The sequence below is a fragment of the Lethenteron reissneri genome, unplaced genomic scaffold, assembly GCF_015708825.2.
Source record: "Lethenteron reissneri isolate LAM-NWPU_2019-01 unplaced genomic scaffold, ASM1570882v1 scaffold_1639, whole genome shotgun sequence".
NCBI lineage: Eukaryota > Metazoa > Chordata > Hyperoartia > Petromyzontiformes > Petromyzontidae > Lethenteron > Lethenteron reissneri.
The window spans coordinates 2,812,953-2,838,550 of record NW_026891376.1 but is presented as its reverse complement, the minus strand read 5'-3'; the positions used below and the strand labels follow the sequence as shown (position 1 = coordinate 2,838,550).

Below are 25,598 nucleotides of genomic sequence, written 5' to 3'. Positions count from 1 at the left end.
TCATCGTATGAATGATGCGAGAAGAGATTAACAGGTTCTTATGTTAGCGATTTACGTACTCGGCGCTTTCGCTCTCTAAATTATGGCTTGAATGAGAGGGGAGGGGTATGGCTACACTCACACAATTTATATCTTCCTAGGAATCTTATATAGCAAAAGTTATATACATAACTGTTACGCTTTGTGTAATTCAACAACAAAAATGGCGCGGAAGGGGAAATCGGCCGCGGCAGGGTTTGATCGCCACCTGAGTATGTGTTCGTGACCAGATTAAAAAATGTTTTAAATGTTTGGTCGGAACCCAATTTGGTCGTGGTCAGAAGCGTTCGTGACCACAGGTTCTTCTGTATGTGTATAAAGATACGTAGGCTCGCTGGTCTCGTTATGAACTGCAATGAAAAAGCACCAGGGGAGGCAGCTATCACATCTGCCTCACTAAAGGGGGCGTGTCAGACACGCCCCCCCTTGGTGAGGCCACGCCCCCGGTGCCCCCCCTCTCACTGACCTCACCGCATGTCACTGGCTCCCATCCATTGGGTTCAGTGTTAATTACCGAGGCTCACAAAGCCAGACTCAGGCTCCCATAGGCTTCAGTGTCAATCACTGAGCCTCACAGGGCCAGACTCAGGCTCCCATAGGCTTCAGTGTTAATCACTGAGGCTCACAGAGCCAGACATATGCTCCCATAGGGTCCAGTGTTAATAACTGAAGCTCACAGAGCCAGAATAAGGCTCCCATAGGGTTCGTGTTAATCACCGAGGCTCACAGAGCCAGACTAAGGCTCCCCCCATAGGCTTCAGTGTGAATCACTGAGGCTCACAGAGCCAGACAAAGGCTCTCAAAGGGTTCAGTGTGAATCACCGAGGCTCCTGGTGAGATATCTACCCAACCCACGGATCCACCAAGACTGGCCGCTCTTACCCTGCAGGTTGAACCTAGGATTTCAATGTTCTACTTCACATTATTTTCATTAAAGGCCTGTGACAAAGGTGCATCTACTGGGAGCGACATCATCTCAAGCTTACACATCTACCGGGTCTCCATTTGACTTTGTATTGTCTAGGAAGTCCACCCACACCTCCACTTCCACAAACTGCTGTGAGTTGCCTCGCTCTGCCTCACAGTCAGAATTACCCTCCTGCTTCACGTTGCCTCCATCGATGTGAAGGTCCCATTCTGGAGTCGAATTTTCATCTTCACATTTTACCTTCACTTCTTCGCTCTTCACCGTCACCTCTTCACATTTCACAATCACCTCTTCAAATTCCGCCTTGATACCTTTAAAAGTGCCCAAGCTGGGATTTTCTTCCGGTACTTGTTTCATAAAGGGTTTGTCTCCTGTGTGTCTTACAAGATCAGTTACCTGTGAAAATGCCTTCCCACACATACTGCACTTGAAGGGTTTCTCTCTTGTGTGTGTTCTATGGTGTTTTGCAATATATCGCGCATGTGAAAATGCCTTCCCACACACACTGCACTTGAAGGGTTTCTCTCCTGTGTGTGTTCTCTGGTGTGTTGCAAGATCAGATGACTGTGAATATGCCTTCCCACACACACTGCACTTGAAGGGTTTCTCTCCCGTGTGTGTTCTCTGGTGTCTTTTAAGAGTTGATGAATCTGAAAACGCCATCTCGCACATAGTGCACTTGAAGGGTTTCTCTCCCGTGTGTTTTCTCTGGTGTCTTTGAAAAGTTGATAAATATACAAACGCCATCTCGCACATAGTGCACTTGAAGGGCATCTCTCCCGTGTGTTTTCTCTGGTGTCTATGAAAACTTGATGGATCTGCAAACGCCATTCCACACAGAGTGCACTTGAAGGGTTTCTCTCCTGTGTGTGTTCTCTGGTGTGTTGCAAGATTAGGTGAATGTGAAAATGCCTTCCCACACACTCTGCACTTGAAGGGTTTCTCTCCCGTGTGTGTTCTCTGGTGTCTTTGAAAAGTTGATAAATGTGCAAACGCCATCTCACACAGAGTACACTTGAAGGGCTTCTCTCCCGTGTGTTTTCTCTGGTGTCTTTGAAGAGTTGATGAATCTGCAAACGCCATCTCACACAGAGTGCACTTGAAGGGTTTCTCTCCCGTGTGTTTTTTCTGGTGCTGTGTCAAACTTCCAGTCCGATCCGTGCTGTATGCACGCTGGTCCCATTGTTGCCTTGCCGTACCGAGCCGCGCTGACTGCCTGTGCTCCATCAGACCAATTCTGCAGAGGAAGCGACAGCTGCAGACAGAAAATACCATCTACACGTCAGTATCGAGGCACAGAGGAATGAATATACGCATATATATGTACACAATCTTGATTTGAAGCTTTCATGACTGCAGGAATCCATACTCTTTGGTTCTTTCGGTAAAGTCACGTAGGTAGAAATAACATAAATGACGTTTCGAACGCAACACAAGCGTTCGTCTTCGGGTGAAAATCGCGAAAGCCTAGATGTCTGCTGTGATTTATTTTAATACATGCTTTTATTTAACTCACTCTGATTTTGTACGTTTGCCCACTGGCAAAGAAATGATCAGTGTATAATTTTAATGGTAAGTTTATTTGAACAGTGAGAGCCAGAATAACAACAAAATCCAGAAAAACACATGTCAAAAATGTTATAAATTGATTTGCATGTTAATGAGGGAAATAAGTATTTGACCCCCCCCCTCAATCAGAAAGATTTCTGGCTCCCAGGTGTTTTTTATACAGGTAACGAGCTGAGATTAGGAGCACACTCTTAAAGGGAGTGCTCCTAATCTCAGCTTGTTACTTGTATAAAAGACACCTGTTCACAGAAGCAAGCAATCAATCAGATTCCAAATTCTTCACCATGGCCAAGACCAAAGAGCTCTCCAAGGATGTCAGGGACAAGATTGTAAACCTACACAAGACCATCGCCAAGCAGCTTGGTGAAACAGTTGGTAACACACTATGCCGTGAAGGACTGAAATCCTGTCGTGCCCGCAAGGTCCCCCTGCTCAAGAAAGCACATAAACATGCCCGTCTGAAGTTTGCCAATGAACATCTGAATGATTCAGGGGACAACTGGGTGAAAGTGTTGTGGTCAGATGAGACCAAAATGAAGCTCTTTGGCATCAACTCTACTCGCCGTGTTTGGAGGAGGAGGAATGCTGCCTATGACCCCAAGAACACCATCCCCACCGTCAAACATGGAGGTGGAAACATTATGCTTTGGGGGTGTTTTTCTTCTAAGGGGACAGGACAACTTCACCGCATCAAATGGACGATGGACGGGGCCATGTACCGTCAAATCTTGGGTGAGAACCTACCTCCCTCAGCCAGGGCATTGAAAATTGGTCGTGGATGGGTATTCCAGCATGACAATGACCCAAAACACATGGCCAAGGCAACAAAGGAGTGGCTCAAGAAGAAGCACATTAAGGTCCTAGAGTGGCTCAGCCAGTCTCCAGACCTTCATCCCATAGAAAATCTGTGGAGGGAGCTGAAGGTTCGAGTTGCCAAACGTCAGCCTCGAAACCTTTATGACTTGGAGAAGATCTACAAAGAGGTGTGGGAAAAAATCCCTCCTGAGATGTGTGTAAATCTGGTGGCCAACTACAAGCAACGTCTGACCTCTGTGATTGCCAACAAGGGTTTTGCCACCAAGTACTAAGTCATGTTTTGCAGAGGGGTCAATTACTTATTTTTTTTCCCCTCACTATATTTTTTTCGCTCACTATACTATATTCTATCATTAAATTAAAAATGTTTAAACAATCTTTTTTACATGTTTAGTTTCGGCTTTAGTTTAATTGTCCACGATAAACTGACGTTGGCTGTAATTGACCACGGTCACTTACGTTATGGCAAGCCCCGGGGCCACTTCCTGGAGTCGTGGAGTTCTTCCATTACTAGTACATTTCATTAAAGCGTGTTTTTAAAATAGTTTTTTAAAAAATATTACTTATTTTATTTCTATCTACGTGACTTTACCGAAAGAACCAAAGAGTATATAAACACAGTAACACATGACTAACACGTCTATATGTATTCATATATTCATGATAGAGTTAAAAAGTTACCCAAATTCATCACACGGGCTGTTATCGCGCACTATGAGAGGGAAAATGGTCCTACACATTCCTGGAAGCCTTCGTATCTTCAAAATGAATGTTAACCCAAAACTCCAAGCACACAATTTTGGCTGTCTGGCTACGAAATTAATATTTATAAGAGCTAAATTCAGCTGACATAGCAAATGGTGTTGAAAATACTACTACTTGTGTTATGCATAAATTCATGTTCAATCGCAACTTAAGAGGTGTGAAGCCAGGCTTTCCTTGAATGCTGGGATGAACAGATCTAACGTCAGCTGCATGTGTGCTGTGTCAACTTCCTGACTGTTGCCATTATCATAAAGAGTTCCAGATGAAAACAAAAAAGAAACCATTGTTTTCATATAACCTCCGTGTTCATTAGAGTTAATAGACTTTACTGCAAACACAAACTTGACACTGCCACACACTGTCGTGTTAAACAGGTGGTGGCGTGTCCAGAACCATGCCTGGCCACACACCTTCATCTGCTCAGTATTAATGTTTCAGTTTAATTTGTTAGGTCTTAGCTTTACTTCATGGATTCGCCCGAGACTTGGATTCTTGTCTTGAAAGAATCCACGGCCTATGCGGAGGGTGGGGGGTGCGTGACGTCAGCAGACGCTGCCGCATGCGGGTGACATCACAGACGTGAGGTCACCGCTCACTTGCCGTACAAAATATATCCATTATTGCGCCCCCCCCCCCCCCCCCAAAATGCAAAAGTCAATTTTTATACTTTTTGCATTGTGTACAATCTGGAAGCTACCCACATGCCAAATTTAAAGTTTGTTGCATGTCGGAACGTATGCTAAACATTTCGAACAGACACATTCACAAATTTCCCTTTTATATATAGATAACCCCATAAGCTATGTGGCTCTTGACTCGGGGGCAAACGCAACAAACAAAAACGTGAACAAGAAACATCTTAAAGTGACTACACGCAACAAAAAAATCCAGGAAAAAACAGCAAAAAAAACACCGCATTTCAACTCTGTATGCAGAAAATCCCAGTGGGATTGCAAGTCAACAAAAACAACCATAGGACAATTTAGATTAAAGTTATCAGGCTAACTGTGTCCTACAAAAAACAAACATGGCTAAACCAAAACGTTTTCAATGCTTCCTCACTCCAAATAATTCAGGATCAAATCAACATGGCTGAGTGTGCGTGTCTCCCTCTCTCTCCGTGGTGGCGTGGATTTTCCTCCGGATGCCGCTCCACATTTAAGAGTGAACATCAGCACGAGTTTAGAGCCTTTGACCGATAGTCATTTCCACACGTTGACAAAGCCCACCTTTGTTGTGTGGGCAGGTCGCTTCTGAAAACAAGAGCGGACGCTTGTGTTGCGCCCGAAACGTCGTGATTTATTTTATTTTCTACCTATGTGACTCTACCGAAAGAACCAAAGCGTATGGATTCCTGCACTCACGATCATAAGAGCGGTATAGCAGCTCAAGCGGGCTTGGCCTGGTTACATAAAATAAAAACCGAAAGAGTCCTCGTGTTGTAGTATTTCCTGCAGTCACGAAAGCTCCAAATCACTCATCGCCATGCTCATTTCTCTACCCCCCCCCCCCTCTCTCTCAGCCCCCTTTTCTCGCTATTTAAGGTCTCAACACAGGTGTTGTTTCTGTGTGTGCCTATGTGTGTGTCTCTGTGTGTCTGTGTTATCTCTCTCTGTGTGCCTATGTCTGTCTCGCTCTGTGTGCCTATGTGTGTGTCTCTCTCTGTATGTGCTTTCTCTCTGTGTGCCTGTGTGTGTGTCTCTCTCTCTCTGTGTGTTATCTCTCTGCTTATGTGTCTCTCTCTGTGTGTCTGTGTTATCTCTCTCTGCTTGTGTGTATGTGTCTGTGTGTCTCCGTGTCTGTGTTTAGTTCTCGCTCTCAAATGTATCAATCTTTGGAAGAACGTTAATATACCAGGTGGGGAGTTGACTGTTATCTTAGCCGACTCTCTGTGTTGTATTGCATTGTAGTTATAAGTTTATTTAATTTTGTACCTACATAACTTTACCGAAAAAACCAAAGAGTATAGTTCAAGTTTACAAGCTTTGCTTTCTCATTCATTTGTACCTGATGGTGATTGCTCGTGTTGCAAAGGAAACGTCGTATGCTATTACTTAATTTATTTTTTCTTCCTACGTGACTTTACCGAAAGAACCAAAGAGTATAGTTCAAGTTTACAAGCTTTGCTTTAAATTTCGATTGCAAGCTTTGCTTTCTCATTCATTTGTACCTGATGGTGATTGCTCGTGTTGCAAAGGAAACGTCGTATGCTATTACTTATTTTTTCTTCCTACATGACTTTACCGAAAAAAACAAAGAGTATGGATTCCTGCACTCACGAAAGCTTCAAATCATAAGAGCGGTACAGCAGCTCAAGTGGGCTTGGCCTGGTTACATAAAATAAAAACCGAAAGTGTCCTCGTGTTGTAGTATTTCCTGCAGTCACGAAAGCTCCAAATCTCTCATTGCCATGCTCATTTCTCTACCCCCCCCCCTCTCTCTCAGCCCCCTTCTCTCTCTATTTAAGGCCTTGTCACAGAGGTGTTGATTATGTGTGTGCCTATGTGTGTGTCTCTGTGTCTGTGTGCCTATGTGTGTATCTCTCTGTCTCCGTGTTATCTCTCTCTGTCTCTCTCTCTCTGTGCATATGTGTCTCTCTCAGTGTGCCTATGTGTGCCTCTTCTTGGTTCTTTCGGTAAAGTCACGTAGAAGGAAAATAATAAAATAATAAAAACAAAACATAATAAAATAATTCTCACGACGTTTTGGCCACAACGCAAGCAGCCGTCCTCAGGTTCTTTTTATTACTTCCCTTCTACGTGACTTTACCGAAAGAACCAAGAAGATGAATCCCTGCAGTCACGAAAGCTTTAAATCGAAATTTACGTGTGCCTTTCTGTCTGTTTTATCTCTCTGTGTGCCTATGTGTGTATCTCTAAAAAAAATACATTTAGTTGTTTTTTCATTTTTTTATGAAAAAAAATGTGTATTAAAAAAATATTATGAAAAAACAACTAAAATAAATGAAAAAACTAAATTAAATTGGTTGTTTCTTCATTTATTTTATTTCTGCTGCCGTCACGAAACCGTCCAGATCAAGTTGAAGCGAGAGAATTCAAACAAAGGCCTTCAGGCGAGGGCAGGAGGCGAGGCCCCGCGTGGCTAGGCCCCGCGTTGTAATGTCCCAACCTGGACATGGATTCCCATTCTCGCTGCGACTCAATTGACATCCACACGAGAGAGAGAGAGGCTCGACCTTGGTAAACAACAACAACCACAACAACCACCACAACAACAACCACGATTCTAGATTTGAAGCTTTCGTGACTGCAAGGATTCATATTCTTAGGTTTTTTCGGTAAAGTCACGTAGGTAAAACATTAAAATTAATGAAAAATAAAATATTTTACTTTCATTAATTTTAATGTTTTACCTACGTGACTTTACCGAAAAAACCTAAGAATAAACCACCACGATGAAAATCTCTCACCTCAGATTTCAACGGTAGCTTCTCGTTACCTCGCGACGTTATGGCGGCAGCAGGATGTGACGTAATATTCACTTCCGGGGTACAAGACACGCCCCCAACGAGCGGTGCTGGGTAACTGAATAACTTATTCGAGAATTGAAGCTTTCGTCAACTGCAGGAATGACTCAACTCGTTGTACACTCATTGGCTCTTTCGGTAAAGTCACGCGTCGAGGGATGATGGGGCATGGGTGCTCAACCCGTCGCAATAAAAAAACAAACTCGCGACGGCTTTTATCGAATATATTATGTTAATTTTATTTTTATTTAATTTCTTTACCGAAATAACCAATGAGCAATTCCTGCAGTCACCAAAGCTTAGTTCCTAGATTATGTTAATGAGCCGCCAGTCACTGGGCGTAGCTTTGCCCAAATAAGGATTGTACCGGAACAGACATCGGCAGTGACCAAGCAGGGGTGACATGACGTCACTAGCGAGGCGCACCGCCCCCCAGGAGTTTCACGCTGATGAGGTAACGCTTAGTGGTGACGTCAGAGAACGGGGGTCAGAGTTCAAGTTTTGCGTATCGGGACCGTCCATAAATGACGTCACGCGATTTTGGCCGATTTTTGACCCCCCCCTCGTCACAAAGTCAGACCCCCCTCAAATATGACGTCACAAAGCTCTGCCCCCCAACCCCCCCCCAAAAAAACTACCTTCAAATCGCTTTAAACTATTGTCATTGTAGTGCGTATTTAATGTGGCGCTGCACTCTGATGTTGTAGGAGAGAACATTTATTAATAAGTGTAACCCGTAAAAACAAAGCTTTTCACTATAAATCCTTTATATGCGTGGCGGCTAGAGTCCTCTCGTCCTCTGGCTTGAGATGGCTGCCACCTATGGGTCAGATGATTGTCTGCCAGTATTAAGCAATTGGTAATTAAATATTTAATTTGTTTTTCCTAAACAGTGTAAAATTTTGAAAAAAATATTTCACGAACATTAATTGTCTCGCACAACGAGTCTGTGTGCAAAATGTCAGCTCGATTGGATCACGGGAAGTGGGTTAAAAAACGAGCGAAAAATTTGCACGGTCGTAAGCAAGCAAGCAAGCGCGCAAGCGAACTTAATATAAGCATAACCAGTAAAAACAAAGTTTTTCACTATAATTCCTTTATATGCGTGGCGGCTAGAGTCCTCTCGTCCTCTGGCTTGAGATGGCTGCCACCTATGGGTCAGATGATTGTCTGCCACCATTAAGCAATTGATAATTACATATTTAATTTGTTTTCCCTAAACAGTGCAAAATTTGATTTTTTTTTCACGAAAATTAATTGTCACATACAACGAGTCAGTGTGGAAAATGTCAGCTCGATTGGATAACGGGGAGTGGGTTAAAAAACGAGCTAAAGATTTGCACGGTCCTAAGCAAGCAAGCGAACTTAATATAAAGGATTTAAAAATATATTCGCCTGTGGAGGACGCGGGGATCGATCCCGCGACCTTTGGCATGGGAAGCGAGGGCGCTACCAACTGCGCTACTCCGCCACGGCCTGTGGAGGGGTTACGCTCTGGGCTCTTACACTCTGACGTTCAGCCAAAGCCATGAATGCGTTCAATTTGAATATATGTAAAATACATTTTTTTGCCTAAAAAGTGTAAAATTTTGGGAATTTTTTTCCACGAACAATAATTGTCTGGCACAACGAGTCTGTGTGGAAAATGTCAGCTCGATTGGATCACGGGAAGTGGGTTAAAAAACGACCGAAAAATTTGCACGGTCCTAAGCAAGCAAGCAAGCACGCGAACTTAATATAAAGGATTTAAAAAGGAGGCTTTGGAAAGGGCCTGTCCATAAATGACGTCACGCACCTATGGGGGGGGGTCAGACATTTGTGACGATGTGTGACGAGGGAGGGGTGGGGGTTGAGAAATGTGACATGACATCAAAATGCGCAACTTTAAATAAATATAGACAACACGTTATACTTATGATAATTGTTTTTTAACCCTTCTGTAATGCGGGCGTGGACGACCTTCCGGAGGTGACGTCATGGGGGGAGGAGTTACGTCACGTGGGGGAGAGAGTGCAGGTCTATAAGGGGAGAAACCGGAAGCAGTAGGGAGTGATCGGAGACTGGGAAAGTGTGAGGCCACGCAGGGCGGAGTGGGGAAGAGAGAGAGTGGCGAGATCGCCACACACACACACACCCCGAGGATCGGCACCGTCAGCCAACGGTGACCGACCCCGGGGCTGGAGGAGCAGCGAGGAGACTGCAGAGAGAGCAGCGGGTCTGCAAGGGTGGAGTTCGGCAGCGGGGGTCTGCGCGACGAGACAGCAGCGGGTCTGCAAGGAGGGAAGTGGGCTATGTGAGCGACAGCAGCCTGGGGCTGCAGAGCGAAGAGTATATAGGGGAGTGCTGTGAAGTGGGCTACGTGAGCGATAGCTGCCTGGGGCTGCAGAGCGAAGAGTAAAGGGGAGTGCCGTGAGGGAAAAGAGATCGAACCCAAATAAAGGACACAGGACAGAGAGAAGCGTCCGAGTCTTTTATTACACTTCTATCTGGCAACAAAACTGACCTTTTTACAAGGAGTCATGTTTGCATAGACCACAATACCTGCAGTCATAATGAAAACAAAAATATAACTCTGATAATGTGCACTGTCCTTGAAGTTGATTGGTCCACACCCGAGACAGCTTTCCTTGGTTTTTTAACCTTCTATCTGGCAACAAGAAGGGTAAAACCAATTATCATATTTTACTGGCAAATGAGGTTCCAATGGTGTAAATGCTTACCCCGAGCTCTCATACTCTGATGGTGCATTGTCTTTGAGTTGTGCACCTTTTGGCGTCATCTGGTCCAACCCATGTGAGACTAGGCTCAAAGGAAAGCTGTGACGCGGGTGGGAAGGTCAAAAATCGTCCAAAATCGCGTGACGTCATTTATGGACGGCCCCCATAACCAGTGGCGATTTTTTTTAACCAGTCCTGAGCCGCCCCTACATCGACTCAGCCTCAAATGCGTACCCGGTGCAGGTGTGCGAACATCGCCACCTGCTAACAGCACTTGCCCCAATAGTCTGTGAAGGCTATACGGGGGGGGGGTCTTTGTATGTACACACACACGTGGCCGATTACACAGATTAAAGGTCTCGACACACGTTGCAGTGAAAGTTCACAAATTCACGTGTCTGGTTTATTGTTTGGTTACAATTATTCAAAACTCGTAAATTACACGGCGTTTCAGAAGGGTGGACAGCATCTGCTTTGAAATTGGGTGTTATGTCATTTCTGTAAGATTCCAATCATTTTCGATTTAAAGCTTTCGTGACTGCAGGGATTCATCTTCTTGGTTCTTTCGGTAAAGTCACATAGAAGGGAAATAATAAAATAATAAAAATTAAACACTATAAAATAAAATTCTCACGTTTCGGCCACAACGCAAGCAGCCGTCCCCTCAGGTGACAGACCTGCTTGCGTTGTGGCCGAAACGTCGTGAGAATTATTTTATTTTTATTATTTCCCTTCTACGTGACTTTACCGAAAGGACCAAGAAGATGATCGCAATCATTTTTAAATCCTTTATATTAAGTTCACTTGCTTGCTTGCGCGCTTACGGCCGTGCAAATCTTTCGGTCGTTTTTTAACCCACTTCCCGTGATCCAATCGAGCTGACATTTTGCATATAATCTTAATTTTGGAGCTTTCGTGACTGCAGGAATTATTCTTTGGTTCTTTCGGTTAAGTCACGTCTAAAGATAAAACAATAAATTAAAATAATAGACGTGACTTAACCGAAAGAACCAAAGAATATTTTGCACAGACTCGTTGTGCGTGACAATTTATTTTCGTGAAATTTTTTTCCCAAAATTTTCCACTTTTTAGGAAAAAAAAATGTCACTAACACAATCATATATTTTTCCTAAACATAGAAAATTTTTCAAAAAAAAGAACAAAAATGTACAATATAAACAATCATACAAAAACTGAAAACCTTATAATGCTTATATACGACTTTCCTTATATTTAATTTGAAATACCAATGTGATAAAAATGAAACTCTTACTCAAGAAAAACAGAAATGAATAATAAAATGAAACCGATGCCACGCATATAAAGGATTTATAGTGAAAAACTTTGTTTTTACAGGTTAATTTTTTACACGTTTCTATTTAACTCACTTCGTCTGTTGTATCCTCAAAAACAAAATCTTGTAACTCAAATTTTACACACTTCCCAATGTGCTATGAACTGCAAACTTGGTATAGCGAGCTGAGTCAAACTGATGACAACACGATATTATATCATTAAAAAAATCCAAAACATATATTTTTTACATTTTACACGCTTTTATTTAACTTACTGTATGTGTTGTATCCAAAAATCTTTTAACTCAATTTCAACCGTATTCCCAATGTATCGAATGCAAACGTCGTATAGGTATGTCATACTGATGACAATACTATATTCTATCATTAAAAAACAAATATTTTTAAACAATCTTTTTAACGGCTCGAATTGTCCCCGCTCAACTGACGTTGCCTGTAAATCACCACGGTCCCTTACGTCACGGCAAGCCTCGGGGAGATACGCCCAGGGGCGGGGCATGTGGAAGGAGGGGAGTTGCGATGGGGGAAGGGGGCAGCTCGGACAGTACATTTCATTAAACAGAGCCAGATGAAGGCTCCAATAGGGTTCAGTGTGAATCACTGAGGCTCCTGGTGAGATATCTACCCTACTAACAGACCCTGCAGGTTGAACCTAATATTTGTGACAAAGGTGCATCTATTGGGAGCGACATCGTCAAGCTTACACATCTACCGGGTCTCCATTTGACTTTGTATTGTCTAGGAAGTCCACCCACACCTCCACTTCCACAAACTGCTGTGAGTTGCCTCCCTCTACATCACAGTCAGAATTCCCCTCCTGCTTCACGTTGCCTCCATCGATGTGAAGGTCCCATTTTGGAGTCAAATCTTCATCTTCACATTTTACCTTCACTTCTTCGCTCTTCACCGTCACCTCTTCACATTTCACAATCACTTCTTCAAATTCTGCCTTGATACCTTTAAAAGTGCCCAAGCTGGGATTTTCTTCCGGTACTTGTTTCATGAGGGATGGGCTCCTTACGGCACTTTGACTTTCACAAGCTGATTTCAGACTCCACTCCTTGTGGATTTTCTGATGCGTCTGTGTTCTCTGGTGTTCTTTAAGACCTTGTGACCGTGCAAACGCCTTCCCGCACAGAGTGCACTTGAAGGGTTTCTCTCCTGTGTGTGTTATCTGGTGTATTCGACAATTTGATGGACGTGCAAACGCCATTCCACACACACTGCACTTGAAGGGTTTCACTCCTGTGTGTGTTCTCTGGTGTTTTGTAAGATAAGATGACTGTGAAAATGCCTTCCCACACACACTGCACTTGAAGGGTTTCTCTCCTGTGTGTGTTCTCTGGTGTTGTGCAAGATGTTGCGTAAGATTTTGTGACTGTGAAAATGCCTTCCCACACACACTGCACTTGAAGGGTTTCTCTCCTGTGTGTGTTCTCTGGTGTTTTGTAAGATCAGATGAATGTGAAAATGCCTTCCCACACACACTGCACTTCAAGGGTTTCTCTCCCGTGTGTTTTTTCTGGTGCTGTGTCAAACTTCCAGTCCGAACCGTGATGTATGCACGCTGGTCCCATTGTTGCCTTGCCGTACCGAGCCGCGCTGACTGCCTGTGTTCCATCAGACCAATTCTGCAGAGGAAGCGTCAGAGCAAGCGACAGCTGCAGACAGAAAATGGGAAAATGTCAAAACTGGGTGGTTTTTAACTTTTGCCGACAAAACTGGATCCCAAATGTCAAAACTGGGTGCACCCTGGGTGGCCAAAAACTTGAGTTTTGGACACTCAGGGTGCACCCAGTTTTGACATTTGTCAAATACACTTGATAATTGTATACTAGCACAGTGTGCCAGCACCCCATTCATCCAAACACTTGGTATTTGTATACTGGCACACTGTGCCAGCACCCCATTCATCTAAACACTTGGTATTAGTATGCTGGCAGTGTGCCAGCACCATATAACTACACACACTTGATATTTGTACGCTGGCACAGTGTGCCAGCACCCCAACAACCAACATTTCAAGCTACGGCTCGGACTCGGAAGTGAGTTTGGGGCGGGCTTGCGACCAGGCGGGCGCACTGCCACCTTGCGTGATGACCTAGACTAGTGACTCGCGTCAATACCAAACTTTTGGATTGTTGGTTGATGCTACGCGCTACTGTACACCCTTAAATTTGCCATGCATTCGACCATAGCCCGCCAAACGACCAAGCACAGAGACAAAGGCGACGTCCTTGGGAGATGGACCAGCCTGCTTGACGCTCCTGACCATGGTCCCAATGGTGCGGAACCAACCAACGAATGCGCATCTCGTTGATTGGTCAATCCTTTGGCCCACCGTTACGGTGATTGGCGGAAATATTGTGTGAAAAATCAAATTGCTGGCAATGAAAATAGACATTGTCTCGTGAAAAATTGAAAGTAGACGTAGAAACGTGATTTTTCACAAGCATTTTTCACGAAACAGGTGGAGGAACGGCTCACATTCGAATGGCAACCCTCCACCCCAAGAAGACTTTTACCACGCGCCGCGAGGCCATCCACGGCATCCAAGACTTTGCTTTGCAACAAGGCAAGCGCGCGGTCCTTGACCTCAAGCGAAGCGGCGGACGGCACGTTGCCATCGTCTGCTCTAGTTCAACACCTTGTTCCTTCAAGGTGAAGCTGACGAAGCTCACGGGGGAACGACGCGGCTTCCGCGTCTCGGCGCTGTGCACGGATCACCACGGCTGCACGGGCACTACCAAGATCACGCAGCGCCAAGTGGAGGCGAACACGACAGCCCGTTCGGCCTTTCGCGCCAACCCCCGTACCTCCGCACCGACTGTCATTGCCCAGGTCGCCGACGTTGCTCGCGTCATTGTCCCGACCCGGATGATGTACCGCGCCAAGGACACGTGCATCGCGGCGAACGAGAGTGCGGCCCATGCAGGCTTCGAGTTCATCAACTCGCTGGTGGAGACGTTCGGCAAGCTCAAAGCGACGACCTGCAGTGTGCGAGAAGACGCGGGCATCTTCTGGGGTGCGTTCATCTGCAACCCGATCGCACGCTCGTTGCAGCCAAGTCTTCAACGCGTCGTCGGCATCGACGGGTCGCACATGAAGGCGCGCGCCTACAACGGAACCATGCTCGTCCTCGTTGGGCGCGACGGCAACAACCGCAACGTCCTTCTCGCCGTGGCGCTGGTGCCGTCCGAGACGGCAGCGGCCTACGACTGGTTTCTCAACTGCTGCACGACCAACGACATCGAGCTCGACGGCACGCCGGTCTTCTGCGATCGTGGCACGGGCATCCTAGCCTCCGACTGGAAGGACCTCATGCTCATCCACTGCACGCGGCATTTGATCTGCAACGGCGTGGACAACATCGGCTCCGCGTTCACGCCTGACCTCCAAGGCATCATCTACAATGCCCAAGGGTGCGCCTCCGAGGCCGCGTTCCGCAGCTCCTTGGGCTGCTTGGGCGTAGCTCTGCCTGCGGCGGCCACGTACTACAACAAGATCGACCCCCACACGTGGGCGCTCTACCCGCACCTGCACACGACGCCATTGTACGGCTGGCGCACGACGAACTTTGTGGAGTCCACGAACAGCGAGGCCCTGCCGGCTCGCGAGATGGACCCCTTCCACTTCCTCATGCACCACATGGAAGACATGATGACGACGGCCTTTGCCCACCGCAGCGACGCCGAGAAGTGGGCCGCTCAAGGGCGTGTCATTACGCCGTACGCTCAAGGACTCATCGACGCTCAGCAGGCGTTGGCCCCGAGGTACAAGATCTACGAGAGTACCTCGACGCGTGCATACGTCAAGAATCCAGACGCCTACGCCTCTGCCAAGCGCCGAGTCGATCTCAGCTCTCGGTCGTGCACGTGCGGGTACATGAAGCAGATGGGCTTGCCGTGTCGGCACTACATTCGTGCCCTCATGGCGTTTGGGCGGATGCCCGAGCTCTACGACGCATGTGCGGTGTGTTACCAAGTCTCTGCCATCAACACGACATGGACCTCGGTTGCCGGTATCGAGCTGCCCATTGCCGAGGAGCTGCAACGCGACAACACCATGATGCCACCTCCTCGCCAGAAGAAGGCTGGCCGCCTGAAGAAGCGTCGGATTCGCAACCGTGGCGAAGGTGGCCCATTGGGCCTCACGCGGTGCTCCTTCTGTCGCGCCAAGGGCCACAACAAGTGCTCTTGCCCGTCGAAGTAGTTATATATATGTAACAAACATGTTTTGTTCTAAGTGTGCAGCACCATACTTCTCGACGCAAACACTATCTACCGTTGTTCTACTGTAGTAGGTGTAGCATGCAAGCTGGCACACTGTACCAGTATACAAATGGCAAGTTCGTGTATGTTCGCGAGCTGAAAGTGTTACTGTAGTTGCAAGCTGGCACACTGTGCCAGTATACATATGGCAAGTAAGTGTTACTGTAGTAGCGAGCTGGCACACTGTGCCAGTATACAAACGGCAAGTAAGCGAGCTGGCACACTGTGCCAGTATGCAAACGGGAAGTTTGTGGTGCAAGGTATGGAACATGAGCCACGAGAAACATCATTTGGAATGCTCTAAATCTGTGGCGACATATGGATGAATAACGCAAGGACCTAAACGTGTACAAAATGATACATTAAATCGTACACCTTCACCCAGTTTTGACATTTGTCCACATTGAACATCACCCAGTTTTGTCATATCAAAAAGCACCACCCTGTTTTGCCTGTCGTTTTCCAAGACCACCCAGTTTTGACATTTGGGATCCAGTTTTGTCGGCAAAAGTTAAAAACCACCCAGTTTTGACATTTTCCCGACAGAAAATACCATCTACACGTCAGTATTGAGGCACAGAGGAATGAATATACGCATATATATGTACACAATCTTAATTTGAAGCTTTCATGACTGCAAGAATCCATACTCTATGTGGTTCTTTCGGTAAAGTCACGTAGGTAAAAATAACATAAATGACGTTTCGAACACAACACAAGCATTCGTCTTGGGGTGAAAATCGCGATAGCTGAGATGTTCTTGCGTGATTTATTTTAATACACGCTTTCATTTAACTCACTCTGTCTGTTGTTGTTGTCATTGTTGTCGTTGTTGTATCCTCAAATCTTGTAACTCCATTTTAACCCACTTCCCAATGTGGTATCGACTGCAAACTTGGTATACTTATGCCATACTGATGCCAATACTATATTATATCATTAAATAAAAACATTTTAAACAATCTTTTGTACATGTTATGTTTTGGCTTGGGTCTAATTGTCCACGGTAAACTGGCATTGGCTGTAACTGACCACGGTCGCTTGTGTTACGACAAGCCTCGGGGCCACTTCCTGGAGTCGTGGAGTTTTTCCATTACTAGTACATTTTATAAAAGCGTGTTTTAAATTTTTTTTTAAATATTACTTCTTTTATTTCTACCTACGTGACTTTACCGAAAGAACCAAAGAGTATATATAAACACAGTCACACATGAATAACACGTCTATACGCATTCATATATTCATGACAGAGTTAAAAAGTTTCCCAAATTCATCACACGGGCTGTTATGGCGCACTATGAGAGGGCAAATGGTCATAAACATTCCTGGAAGCCGTCGTATCTTCAAAATGAATGTTAACCCAAAACTCCAAGCACACAATTTCGGCTGTCTGGCTGCAAAATGAATATTCATGAGAGCTAAATTCAGCTGACATAGCAAAGGGTGTTGAAAATAATACTACTTGTGTTATGCATGAATTCATGTTAAATCGCAACTTAGAGGTGTGAAGCCAGGCTCAGATTTCCTTGAATGCTGGGATGAACAGATCTAACGTCAGCTGCATGTGTGCTGTGTCAACTTCCTGACTGCTTCCATTCTCATAGAGTTCCAGATAAAAACAAAAAACATAAACCATTGTTTTCATATAACCTCCGTTTTCAATATAATTAATAGACTTTACTGCAAACACAAACTTGACACTGCCGTGTTAAACAGGTGGTGGCGTGTCCAGAACCATGCCTGGCCCCACACCTTCATCTGCTCAGTATTAATATTTCAGTTTCATTTATTTATTTCAGTTTCATTTATTAGATACTAGCTTTACTACCTGGCTTCGCCCGAGACTTGGACTCTTGTCTTGAATGAATCCACGGCCTACGCGGAGGATGGGGGGTGGGGGATGCGTAACGTCAGGATCCACACTACGTGACGCTGCCGCATGCGGGTGACATAACAGACGTGAGGTCACCGCTCACTTGCCGTGCAAAATATATCCATTATTGCGCCCCCCCAGAAAAATGCAAAAGTCCATTTTTATACTTTTTGCATTGTGTACAGTCTGGAAGGTACCCACATGCCAAATTTTAAGTTTGTTGCGTGTCGGAAAGTATGCTAAACATTTCGAACAGATACACATTCACAAATTTCCCTTTTATATAAAGATAACCCCGTGAGCCATGCGGCTCTTGACTCGGGGGCAAACGCAACAAACAAAAACGTGAACAAGAAAAATCTTAAAGTGACTACACGCAACAGAAAAATCCAGGATAAAAAACTGCAGAAAAAACACCGCATTTCAACGCTGTATGCAGAAAATCCCAGTGGGATGCAAGTCAACAAAAACAGCCATAGGACAATTTAGATTAAAGTTATCAGGCTAACAGTGTACTACAAAAAACAAACATGGCTAAACCAAGTTTTCAATGCTTCCTCACTCCACCAAATAATTCAGGATCAAATCAACATGGCTGAGTTTGCGTGTCTCCCTCTCTCTGTGGTGGCGTGGATTTTCCTCCAGATCGCCCTCCACATTTAAGAGTGAATATGAGCACGCGTTTAGAGCCTTTGACCGATATTCATTTCCACACGTTGACAAAGCCCACCTTTGTTGTGTGGGCAGGTCGCTTCTAAAAACAAGAACGGACGCTTGTGTTGCGCCCGAAACGTCGTGATTTATTTTATTTTCTACCTACGTGACTCTACCGAAAGAACCAAAGAGTATGGATTCCTGCACTCACGAAAGCTTCAAATCATAAGAGCGGTACAGCAGCTCAAGTAGGCTTGGCCTGGTTACATAAAATAAAAACTTAAAGTGTCCTCGTGTTGTAGTATTTCCTGCAGTCACGAAAGCTCCAAATCTCTCATTGCCATGCTCATTTCTTTACCCCCCCCCCCCCCTCTGCCTCAGCCCCCTTCTCTCTCTATTTAAGGCCTTAACACAGGTGTTGTTTCTGTGTGTGCCTATGTGTGTCTCTGTGTCTGTGTTATTTCTCTCCGTGTGCCTGTGTGTCTGTGTCTCTCTGTGTCTGTGTTATCTCTCTCTGTGTGCCTATGTGTGTGTCTCTGTGTGCCTATGTGTATGTCTCTCTCTGTGTGCCTCTGTGTATCTCTCTCTCCGTGTGCCTATGTGTGTGTGTCTATGTGTGTCTCTCTCTGTCTCTTTGTTATCTCTGTGTGCCTATGTGTGTCTCTCTCTCTCTCATTGTGTCTCTCTCTGTGTGCCTATGTGTGTGTCTGTCTTCGTGTTATCTCTCTCTGTGTACCTATCTGTGTGTGTGTCTCTCTGTGCGTCTTTGTGGTGTCTCTCTCTGTGTGTGTCTCTCTCTCTGTGTGCCTATGTGTCTCGCTGTGTGCCTATGTGTGTGTCTCTGTCTGTGTTATCTCTCTGTGTGCCTGTATGTGCTTTCTCTCTGTGTGCATGTGTGTGTGTCTCTCTCTCTCTGTGTGTTATCTCTCTGCTTATGTGTCTCTCTCTGTGTGTCTGTGTTATCTCTCTCTGCTTGTGTGTATGTGTCTGTGTGTCTCCGTGTCTGTGTTGAGTTCTCTCTCTCAAATTTAGCAATCTTTGGAAGAACGTTAATAAACCAGGTGGGGAGTTGACTTATCTTATCCGACTCTCTGTGTTGTATTGCATTGTAGTTCTAAGTTTATTTAATTTTATACCTACGTAACTTTACCGAAAGAACCAAAGAGTATAGTTCAAGTTTACAAGCTTTGCTTTCTCATTCATTTGTACCCGATGGTGATTGCTCGTGTTGCAAAGGAAACGTCGTATGCTATTACTTAATTAATGTTTTCTTTCTACGTGACTTTACCGAAAGAACCAAATAGTATGGATCCCTGCACTCACGAAGCTCCAGACCAAGTTTAAACGAGATAATTCTTTGTTTTTTTCGGTAAAGTCACGTAGGTAGAACTAAAATATGAAAAAACAACTCAATTAAATTGGTTGTTTCTTCATTTATTGTATTTCTCCTGCCCTCACGAAAGCTTCCAGATCAAGTTGAAGCGAGAGAATTCAAGCAAAGGCCTTCAGGCGAGGGCAGGAGGCGAGGCCCCGCGTTGCTAGGCCCCACGTTGCATGGATTCCCATACTCGCTGCGACTCAATTGATATCCCTACGAGAGCGAGGCTCTACCTTGGTAAACAACAACAACCACAACAACCACAACAACCACCACAACCACCACCACCACCACGATGAAAATCTCTCACCTCGGATTTCATCGGCAGCTTCTCGTTACCTCGCTACGTTATGGCGGCAGCAGGATGTGACGTAATATTCACTTCCGGGGTACAAGACACGGCCCCAACGAGCGGGGCTGGGTAACTGAATAACTTATTCGAGAATTGAAGCTTTCGTCAACTGCAGGAATGACTCAACTCGTTGTACACTCATTGGCTCTTTCGGTAAAGTCACGCGTCGAGGGATGATGGGGCGTGGGTGCTGAACCCGTCGCAATAAAAAACAAACTCGCGACGGCTTTTAACGAATATATTATGTTAATTTTATTTAATTTCTTTACCGAAATAACCAATGAGCAATTCCTGCAGTCACCAAAGCTTAGATCCTAGATTATGTTAATGAGCCGCCAGTCACTGGGCGTAGCTTTGCCCAAATAAGGATTGTACGGGTCAGACATCGACGGGGACCAAGCAGGGGTGACATGACGTCACTAGCAAGGCGCACCGCCCCCCCTGGCGTTTCACACCGATGAGGTAATGCTTAGTGGTGACGTCAGAGAACGGGGGTCAGAGTTCCAGTTTTGCGTATTGGGGCCGTTCATAAATGACGTCACGTTATTTTGGCCGAATTTTGACCCCCCTCACCCCCTCGTCACACAGCGTCACATAAAGTCAGACCCCCTCAAATATGACGTCACAAAGCTCTGCCCCCCCCCCCAAATATATAAAACACGCTTCAAATCGCTTTAAACTATTGTCGTTGTAGTGCGTATTTAATGTGGCGCTGCACTCTGATGTTGTAGGAGAAAAGATTTATTAGAAAGGAGACCAGGGGGGCGGGGGTTTGAGAAATGTGACGTCACATCAAAATGCACAACTTTAAATACATATAGAGTATAGACAAAACGTTCTGCTTAATTCTAGATTTGAAGCTTTCGTGACTGCAAGGATTCATACTTTGTTTTTTTCGGGAAAGTCACGTTGGTTCTACTTAATTAAATACTTTTTTTTATAAATGTGTATATATTTGTAAACATTTTTTTTCATATGTTATGTTTCGGCTTGGGTCTAATTGTCCACGATGGGCAAACGCACAAAATCAGCAGGGGATCAAATACTTTTTTCCCTCACTGTACTCATGCCATTATGATGACAATACTATATCCTATCATTAAATAAAATAATTTTAAACAATCTTTTTTACATGTTATGTTTTGGCTTGGGTCTAATTGTTCCCATGGTCAACTGACGTTGGATGTAATTGTCCACCGTCCCTTACGTTATGGCAAACTTCGGGGCCACTTCCTAGAGTCGTGGAGTTCTTCCATTACTCGTACATTTAATGAAAGCGTGTTTTGAAAAAAAGTTTTTACTTATAGTCAAAATCTCCAAATTTGCGGAGCTTCGCTGCAAGTACAGGGCGAGACGAGGGGTGAGGCAGCGACGCGCTCAGCCTCCCCTCTGATTGTGCAACCCCTCAGACACTGGATGGAACGATGGCAGTAAGGGCGTGCCTGTTGCTATCTCAGCATGTCACCAATGGAATGTTTGTAGACCCCTTCATTACATGTCCTCGCCTTCCATACTCCAGGTAACTTATTCACGTATATGTATAAAGATATGTAGGCTCGCTGGTCTCGTCATAAAACTGCAATGAAAAAGCACCAGGGGAGGCAACTATCACATCTGCCTCACCGAGGGGGGGCGTGTCGGACACCCCCTTCCTCGGTGAGGCCACGCCCCCGGTGCCTCCCCAGCCACTGACCTCACGGCATGTCACTGGCTCCCATCCATCGGGTTCAGCGTTAATCACTGAGGTTCACAGACTCAGACTAAGGCTCCCACAGGGTTCAGTGTGAATCACTGAGGCTTGTAGAGCCAGACAATGGCTCCCATAGGGTTCAGTGTTAATCACTGAGGCTCACAGAGCCAGACTCAGGCTCCCATCGGGTTCAGTGTTAATCACTGAGGCTCACAGGGCCAGACGAAGGCTCCCATCGGGTTCAGTGTTAATCACTGAGGCTCACAGGGCCAGACTAAGGCTCCCATAGGGGTCTGTGTTAATCACTCAGGCTTACAGAGCCAGACAAAGGCTCCCATAGGGTTCAGTGTTAATCACTGAGTCTCACAGAGCCAGACTCAGGCTCCCATCAGGTTCAGTGTTAATCATTGAGACTCACAGAGCCAGACAAAGGCTCCCATAGGGTTCAGTATTAATCATTGAGATTCACAGAGCCAGACAAAGGCTCCCATCGGGTTCAGTGTTAATCACTGAGGCTCACAGAACCAGACAAAGGCTCCCATAGGGTTCAGTGTTAATCATTGAGGCTCACAGATCCAGACTAAGGCTCCCATGGCGTCCAGTGTTGAGTCATTGAGGCTCACAGAGACAAACTAAGGCCTCCATAGGGTTCAGTGTTAATTGCTGAGGCTCACAGAGCCAGACTAAGGCTCCCATAGGGTTCAGTGTTAATCACTGAGGCATTCAGAGCCAGACTAAGGCTCCCATAGGGTTCAGTGTTAATCACTGAGGCTCACAGCGCCAGACTAAGGCTCCCATAGGGTTCAGTGTTAATCATTGATGCTCACAGGGCCAGATTAAGGCTCCCATAGGGGTCTGTGTTAATCACTGAGTCTCACAGAGCCAGACTCAGGCTCCCATCAGGTTCAGTGTTAATCATTGAGACTCACAGAGCCAGACTAAGGCTCCCATAGGGTTCACTGTTAATCACTGAGACTCACAGAGCTAGACAAAGGCTCCCATCGGGTTCAGTGTTAATCACTGAGGCTCACAGAGCCAGACTCAGGCTCCCATCGGGTTCAGTGTTAATGACTGAGGCTCACAGGGCCAGACGTAGGCTCCCATAGGGGTCAGTATTAATCACTGAGGCTTACAGAGCCAGACAAAGGCTCCCATAGGGTTCAGTATTAATCATTGAGATTCACAGAGCCAGACAAAGGCTCCCATCGGGTTCAGTGTTAATCACTGAGGCTCACAGAGCCAGACAAAGACTCCTATAGGGTTCAGTGTTAATCATTGAGGCTCACAGATCCAGACTAAGGCTCCCATAGCGTTCAGTGTTAATTACTGAGGTTCACAGAGCCAGACTAAGGCTCCCATGGCGTCCAGTGTTAATCACTGAGGCATTCAGAGCCAGACTAAGGCTCCCATAGGGTTCAGTGTTAATCACTGAGACTTACAGAGCCAGACTTAGGCTCCCATAGGGTTCAGTGTTAATCACTGAGCCTCACAGAGCCAGACTAAGGCTCCCATAGGGTTCAGTATTAATCACTGAGGCTCACAGAGCCCGATTAAGGCTCCAATACGGTTCAGTCTTAATCACTGAGGCTTTCAGAGCCAGACTAAGGCTCCCATAGGGTTCAGTGTTAATCACTGAGACTCACAGAGCCAGATTAAGGCTCCCATAGGGTTCAGTGTTAATCACTGAGGCTTACAGAGCCAGACTAAGGCTCCCATAGGGTTCAGTGGTAATCACTGAGGCTCACAGAGCCAGACTAAGGCTCCCATAGGGTTCAGTGTTAATCACTGAGGCTCACAGAGCCAGACTAAGGCTCCCATAGGGTTCAGTGTTAATCACTGAGGCTTACAGAGCCAGACTAAGGCTCCCGTAGCCCGGGTTCGTGTTAATCACTGAGGCTCACAGAGCCAGACTAAGGCTCCCATAGGGTTCAGTGTTAATCACTGAGGCTTACAGAGCCAGACTAAGGCTCCCATAGGGTTCAGTGGTAATCACTGAGGCTCACAGAGCCATACCAAGGCTCCCATAGGGTTCAGTCTTAATCACTGAGGCTCACAGAGCCAGACTAAGGCTCCCATAGGGTTCAGTGGTAATCACTGAGGCTCACAGAGCCATACTAAGGCTCCCACAGGGTTCAGTGTTGATCACTGAGGCTCACAGAGCCAGACTAAGGCTCCCATAGGGTTCAGTGTTGATCACTGAGGCTCACAGAGCCAGACTAAGGCTCCCATAGGGTTCAGTGTTAATCACTGAGGCTTTCAGAGCCAGACTAAGGCTCCCACAGGGTTCAGTGTTAATCACTGAGGCTCACAGAGCCCGATTAAGGCTCAAATACGGTTCAGTCTTAATCACTGAGGTTTTCAGAGCCAGACTAAGGCTCCCATAGGGTTAAGTGTTAATACTGGTAGGAACGAAGTGGACCAGACCACCAATAGATTAATGTGTCCGTCCGTCCGTCCGTCCGTCCGTGGGAGGGGTGGTGTTGAGGGTGGTGTTGAAAATGAAAGACAATGTGGGGGTCGCTAGCCCCCGAGATCCCTCCCTCGATAATGCTAACGGCCGGACTAGCATCATCAATCGCCCCCCCGCTGCTAAGCGAACCGCTGCTAAGTTCCTCACCCATGGTGTGAGAGCCGTCGCCCGAGGATTCCACTCCACCGCGGGTCCGCGTAGCAGGCATGGTTAATTACGTACACGCACACCCACACACACAGCTCTGCGCTGCACTCACTCTTGCGCCGCTCTGCGCCGCGCTGGCCGCTCACGTTACAATCGCGCACCTGGGGCACGCCGATTTCGCACGACGAGAGCTTACGCAAACACCGTACCACACGCGTTCACACTTATAACACGTAACGAGCACCCGCAAGCGGGGCACACGCCGACACAACGACTCAAGTTGCCGCCGCCGTGCGCGCGAGATAAACCGTACAACAATGCGCAGCCGATTACGCGCTCGAGCACACGCAAGCTCGCACAAAGCTAACAGCTTCACTGCGCACCGCGGTTTCGCACACGCGAGCGGGGTGCACGCCGACACGACGACTCGTCCCCTCCCGCACTCGCGCGTGCACGTCAACACAAGTATCGTGCAAGGACGATTCTCCTCTCACACGGCTGCGTAGGCACGCCAACACACAAAAGTGCTCCCCCCGGGCGTTAACACACACACCTCCGTACCCGCACCATAGTACAGAGACCACAGCTTTTACGCATACAACGACCACACACCCGCGAATGCAGTGCACGCTAATACCACGTTCAAAAACACCCAACAACACGGTTTTGTTACTACGCTCGAGATTTTATTAACCCTTGTTAACCCACCGAGCCACCCGTGTGTGTGTACGAGCCAGCAAGGCGCTTCCAACCCACTCTCTAGTGGCGTGCAGCCCTATTCTATGCTGCGCTCTCTGTTACACCGCTCTCCTACTCGTCCTTACCCCGAACTAACCTTCTCCTACGGATCCTACTCTCCGCTCTGAGGTGTTGTAAGGCGCGTAATACGATACCGTCTGTAGTCCTAGGTGACCTTGCGGCGCTCAGGTCGTCCTGCAGACGATCCTGCGGCTCGCCCGATGACTCCCTCGTCGTTGACCCCGTGTCACCACTCCAGAAGAAGAAGAGGACCCTCCCCTACTGCCCCTGCGTTTCCTTTTAAACTCTCCACATCAAAGCTAGGCGCCCCCGTCCCGACCGCCTTGGTCTCTCGACCAATCCTGAGCCTAGGATTTCCCGCCCTTTT

General features: G+C 46.3%; 1 protein-coding gene across 1 annotated transcript; it reads right to left on the bottom strand.

Moving 5' to 3' along the window:
- Nucleotides 1-416: 416 nt before the first annotated feature.
- LOC133363066 (zinc finger protein 665-like) lies at nt 417-20,458 on the bottom strand. Its single transcript, XM_061582076.1, has 6 exons — nt 20,124-20,458; nt 17,737-17,783; nt 12,340-13,268; nt 7,548-7,618; nt 4,582-4,631; nt 417-2,222 (listed from the first exon to the last, which is right to left on the bottom strand). Exons 1-6 carry the CDS (start codon nt 20,133-20,135, stop codon nt 1,022-1,024), a joined length of 2,310 nt encoding a protein of 769 aa, XP_061438060.1. The 5' UTR covers nt 20,136-20,458; the 3' UTR covers nt 417-1,021.
- Nucleotides 20,459-25,598: the final 5,140 nt, after the last annotated feature.